We start from the raw sequence: 9,518 nt of genomic DNA on the forward strand, positions 1-9,518 counted from the left end.
AGATAGGTAGGTGGATAGTCGGATAGATAGGTAGATAGATAGATAGTTTAGCGTACAATTATTGGGAACTCTTTTTCCATATATCTCATTACTCATAATTCATAAATGATGTATATATACCATTTCGTCTTATCTCAGTGTTCAGTATATCTTACTAATTACTACTGCCTTTAGAATCATCAAATTTAATGAGATTTCCACTCTCACTTCCGTAGGTGTTGGGTAAACAAGCTGTCATTTCATACATGTAAACAGTGATGTTTATTTTGTCTGTTAACGTTATCTGCATTACGTTCATTCCTTTAGGTTATATGTAATAAGATTTTTTTTTTCACTGTTGGATAAATAAATACACGAAAAGTATTTGGTGAATTTTATTATATTCTTATATATTTTCTTGTATCTTATTGCTAAAATGCTGTTATTTTATCATGATTTTCCAGATAATCAAAATATCGTGATAGAATAAATTGGATGCCTCTCACGGATATCTGGTTCAAAATAGTATTTTGAGTTCGGAAATGTGGATAAAGGGAAAAAGGACATTCCGAACTAAATCTATATGGAAGCTACTTTGCTTTTGTCATTTGGAAAGTGTTGTGCTCTGAGTATATTTTCATTCTATGTGTGTTGTTATTGTTGAGTCTGGATGTGGATATATATATGTGTGTGTGTGTGTGTGTGTGTGTGTGTGTGTGTGTGTGTGTGTGTGTGTGTGTGTGTGTGTGTGTGTGTGTGTGTGTGTGTGTGTGTGTGTGTGTGTGTGTGTGTGTGTGTGTGTGTGTGTGTGGATAACATATCAAATACCAAAATATTAGTCAATGATCATAACATAAACACCAAAAATATCTGGAAGTTTTCCCTTGAGAAAAGGTTATTCCCAGCAAATATTCCTAAAGTTTAACGAAGAATAACTCCTTTTTTTTGGCAAAATACACTATTAATAATCCAACTCTTATTATGTCAATCCTCTTTTCACTTTCTTCATAAAAATACCCGGATGAATGCCCTGATTACGCATCCTTTTTAAATCGAAAATCTATGCCTTGGGTAAAACTCTTCTAAATAACAGTGATAAATAATATGAATATAAGCCTAAAATGCATAATATTGCACACATCGAGAATGACTAAGTATGCCCTCGAACCATCCATATTTCTGGCAAATTGATAGCAATGAAAACGTGCTTTCGAAAGTGAAAGAGATATTGGACAATATTAGTGTTATAGTCATGAAAAATAGGCTCATAAGCCAACTCCATGGTTATCATGTTTGCAATATCGAGAGATTGAAAAATATTTATATTGCACGGAGGGAGGAGAGTTCTTTGTTGCAAAATAAGTCATAATTAAAAAAACAATCCAATTATTGTAATGACTCCATTCACCATCTTTTCTTTTCTTTCTCTTTTTCGAAATTAACATTTGCAACAGTACAAGGACATATCATTACAAATGAGCATCATATCTTTTCAAATATTTACATACAAAATGCGTTTCGCTATTTAACTTTTCCTGCCATAATATTTACATACATATTATGTTTTGCCGGAAAATAACCCAAGAGGGGATTGAAAGTGAGAAACTTGGATAAACTTGAAGTGCGTGGTTTTAATACAGATTTCTCTCTCTCTCTCTCTCTCTCTCTCTCTCTCTCTCTCTCTCTCTCTCTCTCTCTCTCTCTCTCTCTCTCTCTCTCTCCCGATAAGGCGGGTTGGGGGAGGGGGTCGAGGGGCGGGGGTAAATGAAGGGGGGGGGGGGTTATCGTATCAGGACGGGAATTATGGTGACAGTAATAGCAATGATAATGATAATACTCACAGCAACAGCGATATCATTAATCATGATAATCATGATCATAAAAATAAATAATAAAATAAAGATGAAAATGAAAACAAAAATGACAATAACAAAAATAATAATAATGATCATAAAATAGCGATAATAGCGATATGGCAACAGCAAGAATCACAAATATTATATCAATGTCAGCATGTACTTCAATGCTTCGTTGTAGTGGCAATTCAGGGCATTATTAATACTAATTAACAATCATATCAATACCAATGAAATAATACAAGGAACGCAATCAAACGACCATCCTACTTCAGTACTTCATTTGCATATAAAATAATCATAAAGGAAGGGCCTTCCATGCCTGCGCATTATAAACAGTCAGCAAAATATACGTCTTTTTCTTAATACGAGGAAATATAAACGGGCGAGGGTGTATTTGGGGCTTGGGGGGGGGGGAGGTATGGGGGGAGGGGTGAGGGGTTATGAAGTACACAGGTTACACACGCAGTACAGTGGGTACCATTGCGTGCATCCACACATAAAGAAACACTCACTCACACACTCACTCACACTCTCACTCCCTCTCACTAAATGGAAAATGGGAATAGCACCTTAGGAAGGCGAAGTCAACCTTTACAATTTGGCGATGGTCACCTCCCCCTTCCACCCCTTTCCCGCCCCACCCCCATCGCCCCGCCCCCTTCCGAGCGCTTATCTCTTTCTCACACGTTCTATACAAAGACATAGAGAGAAGAGAAGAACATGAGATCTCACCGTCTTTAACAGACAAGATAAAAAAAAATCATCTCATTAATTTAATTCACGCAACGTTATCAAATATAAAATATTCAGAGTTTCTCTAAGGGTGCAAATAGAAGTATAGACACAAAATGTCAAATATACCATGTTACAGTAAATATATTACTTTGAGAATAGGTGATACAGTGGGTGCACTTAAGGAATGAGCAGAGAGATATAACTAATGTAATATCACATACTACGTACTTAAGAGCTATATGTATATAGTTATGTTTAACCATCTGATGGGGATTAACAGCGGTGAAATATGTACACAAGAGTATAAGCAGGTCCCTCACGCGTGACGTACGCGCGGTTCGGCACGGCGCGACGCGTTCCGGCACGGCTCGCACCATGGAGACACGGTTTCTTAAGGCAAGAGTTTCGAATGAACATCGGCAAGGACACGAGCAGCGGCGGGTTGCTGCGTCCTGGACTCGACGCGGGCGTTTTGGAGATGTCATCATTGGCTTCTGTTCAAACCACAGCATTGGTTTGCATTTGAGTAAGAGCGCGGCCTGTGGTTTCCTTGGCGGCAGGAGCAACTGCTGCTCTGGCATCATGGCCGCGTAGGCTTTGAAGTCGTCTCTATATACAAAAAAAACTTTCCTATATACAAAACACCGCATCTCGCGCCCGCCGCCTGGCAGCTCCTCCCGCCCTGACCCTTCGAGCGGAGCCTCACGGGCGCACGCCCAGCAGGCGCTCCGCTCAGTCAAGCCGCGAGTACATGTCGTGGACGCTGTCCTCGTAGTGCAAACACAGCTGCTTCCTCCGCAGCTTGAGCGCCGCCGTGACCAGGCCCGTGTCGGGCGTCCACGGCTCCAGGGTGAGGTAGATGGCGGCGGGAACCTCCCATCGGGTGAGGCCGCACTTCTTCCCGTGGCTCTGGAGTTCCTTGAGGAGGGCCTCCTTCACCTTGTCGTGTTGGCAGAGATCCTCGACGGAAACCTCACCCCCGATGCCTACGCTGTCGGCCACCTTGCGCAGGCGGTCCGCCGAGGGCACCACCACCGCCACCGTCTTGTCCTTGGTGGAGTCGGCGAAGACGCAGATGTTTTCGACGTTGGACAGGGTCTTCAGCTTGGACTCCGCGTTGCCCAGGGACACGTACTCGCCGTGCTTGAGCTTCACCAGGTCCTTCTTGCGGTCGATGATCTTGAGGGCGCCCAGGGCATTGATCTCGCCGATGTCCCCCGTGCGGAACCAGTTGATGCCGTCCTCCTGGTAGAAGGCCGCCTTGTTCTCCTCGGGGAGGTTGAAGTAGCCCTTGGCCACGACGGGGCCGCCCACCACGATCTCGCCTCGAGGGTACGGCTTGTCGGTGACCTTGTAGTTGCCTTCCTCCCAGTCGACCAGCTTCATGAGCACGCCGAGGTTGGGGCCGCCGCAGTGGCCCGTGTTCACGTCGTCCTCGTCCATGCCCGTGATGCACGAGGCCGACTCCGTGGAGCCGTAGCCGACCTGGATGGACACGCCGAAGATGGCTCGCATGGTGTCGTGGGTCTGTGGCGAGAGCGGCGCGCCGCCCACCACCAGGCGCTTGAGCTCCCCGCCCAGCTCCTCCTGGACTCTTCTGAAGATGAAGTAGTCCATGAAGTAGGAGGTGAAGGGGATGTACTCCAGCCAGAATTTGTACCTGACGGCCTCGTTGAAGATGAAGCTCTTGATCCAGCCTTGCTGCTCCACCTTCTGCGAGACGCCCTTGATGATGCGGTCCAGCACGAGCGGCACGGCGTTCATGACCGTGGGCTTGGCCACCTTGGCGTCCCCGTCCGTGCCCCGCATGACCTTCGGGCTGGTGCTGGTGAGCGTCAGCGGCGACGAGTACAGGATGGTGGCGCCCAGGGAGATGAGGGCGATCTCGGAGGCCAGCTCCATGATGTGGGCGAGGGGGAGGAACGCCAGGAACCGGTCGCCGGGGCCCACGTTCATCTGGACGGAGTAGGCGATCACGCTCGTCAGGATGTTGGTGTGGGAGAGCTCCACGCCCTTCGGGGTGCCCGTGGACCCGCTCGTGTACATGATGATGGCGGTGTCGTCCGCCTGGGGCGTCGGCGTGTCGATGCGGTCCCAGCTGGCGTCCTTCGTGACGAGCTCCTTGAAGGGCACCAGGCTAACGCTGGCGGGGAATTTGCTCGTGTCCCCGAGGCCGTCGATCTGGTCCTCCATCACCACGACGGTCTTCACCTTCGGGCACTTGGAGAGGAGCCGCGTCACCCTGGGCAGGAGGTCGTACGAGGTGAAGACGAAGGGCACGCCCGTCTCGTTGATGCCGTGGGCCACGCCGTCGTCCGTCAGCGTGGTGTAGAGGGTCACGACGGAGATGCGGTGCTGCAGGCAGCCCATGGCGCACATGAGCCACTCGGCGCGGGTCTCGGCGAAGATGACCACGCGGTCGAGGGGCTGCAGGCCCCGCTGGCGCGCCCCGAGGCCCACGCTCACCGCCTTCTCCTGCACCTCCGAGTACGTGAGCCAGTCATACTCGCCCAGCTGGAGCTTCTCGAACATCTTGCCGTTGGTCTCCTCGCGCTCGCGCTTCAGGATCTGCCGCGTGGCCATGCAGGGCTTGGAGCCGTGGGTGGAGGCGCCGTACTGCAGCGCCCCCGGCAGCGTGGTGACGCCCGCCTCGCGAAACAAGGGCGCCAGGCGCGAGTCCAGGGGGTAGGGCTCGCCATTGGGCTTCGCCTTCACGTACCAGCCGCCCTCCGTCTTCGTGCCCCGAATCACCATCCTGAAACTGAGGGAAAGGCGGTCACTCCGGAGGCGAGGTGCAAGGGCGGGGAATCAGTTGGAAAACAAGTGAGAAAGATTGTGACACTAAAATGTGTGGCCTAATACATGTGTACTCACAAAGAGGACTAGAAACGAATACACTATGTGCGTGTGTATGAATGTATATAAGTGTGCATTATGTATATATGTATGTATATATATGTATGTATTATGTATATATGTATGTATATATATGTATGTATTTATGTATTTATACATATATATATATATATATATATATATATATATATATATATATATATATATATACACATACATGCATATATATACATACATACATATATATACATACATACATACATACATATATATACATACATACATACATATATGTACATACATACATATATATACATACATACATACATATATATACATACATATATACACACACACATCTGTGTGTGTGTGTGTGTGTGTGTGTGTGTGTGTGTGTGTGTGTGTGTGTGTGTGTGTGTGTGTGTGTGTGTGTGTGTGTGTGAACACATACATACATACACCGTAAGACTCCTATCTCCCCCCTCCCTTTCCCTCTGTTATTACCCACCGCCCAGGGCTTCCTAATTACCGAGGGAGCCGCCGGGCCAAGGCCTACGATCTTATATATAAGCTGTCTAACGCATTTGGCCGCTGCCGCCCCGACGGCCTCACGCGCCTCACGCCCTAAGCATTAGTTGTTCCAAGGAGCAGTGGTCTGAGGTATCAGTCGCCTTATGTTCCACACTTCCCCCGCACTCGTATTAGTAGCCCAGCGCACCACGCATCTCCGGGCTAAGTTGCCCATGGCGCCGGCGGCTTCTAACAACCAGGGGCTCAGGGACAGGCTGGGGTCCAACGTGGCCACAATGACAATAACTTGCCGAGACTTACCCAATGAGGTTGTTAAGCTCATGGTAAGTGTTTGCGTGTATGGAGGAGGGCGAAAGGGGGAGGAAGTGGAGAAGGGAGAAGGAAAAGAAGAAATAAAAGGAAGGTAGAGGAAGGAGACGAGAAGAAAATGAGAGGATGAGAGACGAAACGCCAAGAGATTTACATGTTGGAAGAGGAAGGAATAGGATGAGGTGAAGGAGGAGGAGGAAGAAAAGAAAAATGAGAAGGAGAAGGAGGGAAAGAAAATCAAGGAGAAGGAGAAGGAGGGAAAGATAATCGACATAAAACAAACAAACCAAAAGGAAAATAAAGAAATGAAAGAAAACGACGCCAGGGGAGACTCAAGAAAACAGGCGAGAAACGAATGTAGAAACAGGAAACGGAAGACGAAAGGGGATGAGAAGGAGGGGGAAAAAGAGACAAGAGAGCCGAAGAAAAGAGAAAAGGAGCAAGCAGCCGGGGAGAGAAGGGGGGGGGGGAGTATTGAACGGACACCGGTCTGTCCAAATGAAATGCCGTACGTAAGACCAATAATAAATAACGAAAATAAAATTGATGTATGACCAGAAGGAGGAAGACAGAAAAATACTTTGGCCCTGTAATGTGATTTAATAGGACAGGTAATGCCTAATTACCATAAAAAATGGAGATGGTAAGGGAAAACGAGAGAGCAAGGGAAGGAGGGAGGGAGGGAGAGGGAGGGAAGAAAAGGAGGGAGAGGAGAGGAAGGGAGGGAGAGGAGAGGAAGGGAGGGAGAGGAGAGGAAAGGAGGGAGGGAGAAGGAAAGAAAGGAAGGGAAAGAGAGAGAGAGAGAGAGAGAGAGAGAGAGAGAGAGAGAGAGAGAGAGAGAGAGAGAGAGAGAGAGAGAGAGAGAGAGAGAGAGAGAGAGAGAGAGAGAGAGAGAAGAAATATGACGATAAAGAAAAAGAATGAGGAGGGGAGAAAGAGAAAACAGAAAAAAAACAATAGAAAAGAAGGAGAAGGAATAAAGAGGAATGAAAGATAAAAGAAAGAAAATAGGACCAGGAAAGGCAGTAAAAGAGTAAAGAGAACTGTAAACAGAGACAACAACAGAATCACACGAATCCACACAAACAACAAAGGCAACAAAAGACAAATACAAAAGAGAAGTTGGAAGTGGACGAGATAATAACGACGAGGAGACACTAAGCCGGGAGGTAAACGAGAGACATAGATATAAAATGGCAACTGAGGATAACAGCAAAAGAGAGATGGAGAAAGAGAGAGAAGGAGAGAGGGAGAGAGGGGAAAGGGGGAAAGGGGAGGGAAGGAGGAAGGGAGAGAGAGAGGGAGAGAGGGAGGGCGAGAGAGGGAGAGGAAGGGAGGAGAGAGAGAGAGAGAGAGAGAGAGAGAGAGAGAGAGAGAGAGAGAGAGAGAGAGAGAGAGAGAGAGAGAGAGAGAGAGAGAGAGAGAGAGAGAGAGAGAGAGAGAGAGAGAGAGAGAGAGAGAGAGAGAGAGAGAGAGAGAGAGAGAGAGAGAGAGAGAGAGAGAGAGAGAGAGAGAGAGAGAGCAACCGACCGACCAACCAACAGACAGAGAAAGACAAGCAGACACACAAAGTAAAAAATCGAATGCAACATCCATCCCCCACCCCCCACCCCGCCCCCTCACACCCGCCCATCCCGCCGCCACCGCCCACGCCGCCAGAGTCCGTGAAGTGTTCTCGGCGGCGCGAAAAAAAGGCTATTTTGGGACGAAGGAAAGATTCCTCAACAGCCATCCCGCTCTCTGAATAGCTACGGAAATGGGCATTTTTCCGCACTGGATTTCCACGTTTGATCAAATCAGTAAACAAACTTCTTTTCTTTTTTTCTTTCTTTCTCTTTATTTATTTATTTTTTTGGAGGGGAGGGGGGTCCACGTCTTTGTTCTATTCGTCTTCTCTTCCGTACGGTTTTCTTGTCCTCCTCCTTTCACTGATTTTGATTTTCGTGAGGAATTTCTTTCGTTTCCTCTTTCGTAGAGCTCTCTCTCGCTCCCCCCCTCCCTCTCTCTCTCTCTCTCTCTCTCTCTCTCTCTCTCTCTCTCTCTCTCTCTCTCTCTCTCTCTCTCTCTCTCTCTCTCTCTCTCTCTCTCTCTCTCTCTCTCTCTCTCTCTCTCTCTCTCTCTCTCTCTCTCTCTCTCTCTCTCTCTCTCTCTTCTCTCTCTCTCTCTCTCTCTCTCTCTCTCTCTCTCTCTCTCTCTCTCTCTCTCTCTCTCTCTCTCTCTCTCTCTCTCTCTCTCTCTCTCTCTCGTTTTCTCTCTCGCTCTCTCGCTCTCTCGCCTACCTACTCTACCTACCTACCTACCTACCTACCTACCTACCTACCCTACCTACCTACCTACCTACCTACCTACCTACCTACCTACCTACCTACCTACCTACCTACCTACCTACCTACCTACCTACCTACCTACCTCTCTCGCTCTCTCGCTCTCTCTCTCTCGCTCCCTCCCTCCCTCCCCCTCTCTCTCTCTCTCTCGCTTCATGTGCGTGCATGCGTCCGTGTGTTTGCGTGCCCCCCCTCCCCCTCCCCTCCATCTTTTCAAGTAAGTTCTACACAAGAAACAAGTGATGACAGAGAAAAGTATCGCACAGAGAAGCGCAGACTCAGAAAATCAAGAAAAATGAAACACTAATTCAAAAGCAAGAGACATACATAAAACCGAAGCAACTCTATCCCTCAGAGCTCCACGCAACGCCCCTTTTTCCTCGGGTCAGCCCAAGAAACCAGGTCACGCTCGGATCAGACCGGGTCAGACCACGGCCTAACATAAGAGGTGAAGACAGGTCGCTGTGCAATACTGACAACCCGAGAGAAACCCTGCAAGTGTAGCCAAGTCCCGACAGACGAAAGACCTTGATCTGGCAACACTGCATAAGTACACTAGCGTCCGGTTTGTAAAAAAGAAAAGAAAAAAAAACTTCACACGTACACAAGCATCCAGTATACAATAGCAAAAGGCAAATAAAAATGGGTAAATGGATAAATCTGGCAGCACTTCACAAGTACAGTAGCTTCCGGTTAGCAAACAAACGAAAAAAATCTGGCAACACTTCACAAACTTCCGGTAAGTAAGAAGAAAAAAAAAAGATGAATTTTAAACTCTCATAACATGCATTTCCGTATCCCACCTTTCTCTTCCGAAATGTTTCACCATTTTTTATTTTTCAAGAAATGGCAACTCAGCGGAGCGTATAATAGTAACACTTAATCAAGAACACTTAAGTAGCAGAAATAATGTTCTCCTTTGTTT

The 9,518-nt window shown here is 47.3% G+C and overlaps 1 protein-coding gene across 4 annotated transcripts in view; it reads right to left on the minus strand.

The window, feature by feature from the left end:
* Positions 1 to 359: 359 nt before the first annotated feature.
* The window catches only part of LOC113823871 (long-chain-fatty-acid--CoA ligase 4-like), a 56,072-nt gene continuing 46,913 nt past the window's right edge, over positions 360 to 9,518 (minus strand). For all 4 annotated transcript variants that reach the window (XM_070120900.1, XM_070120903.1, XM_070120904.1 and 1 more), the window contains exon 2: positions 360 to 5,334. In XM_070120900.1, the coding sequence (XP_069977001.1) occupies positions 3,306 to 5,334 (2,029 nt within the window). In that variant the 3' untranslated portion in view covers positions 360 to 3,305. The remainder of the gene's footprint in view (positions 5,335 to 9,518) is intronic.

Source organism: Penaeus vannamei, chromosome 4 (genome assembly GCF_042767895.1).
Source record: "Penaeus vannamei isolate JL-2024 chromosome 4, ASM4276789v1, whole genome shotgun sequence".
Classification (NCBI taxonomy): Eukaryota; Metazoa; Arthropoda; class Malacostraca; order Decapoda; family Penaeidae; genus Penaeus; species Penaeus vannamei.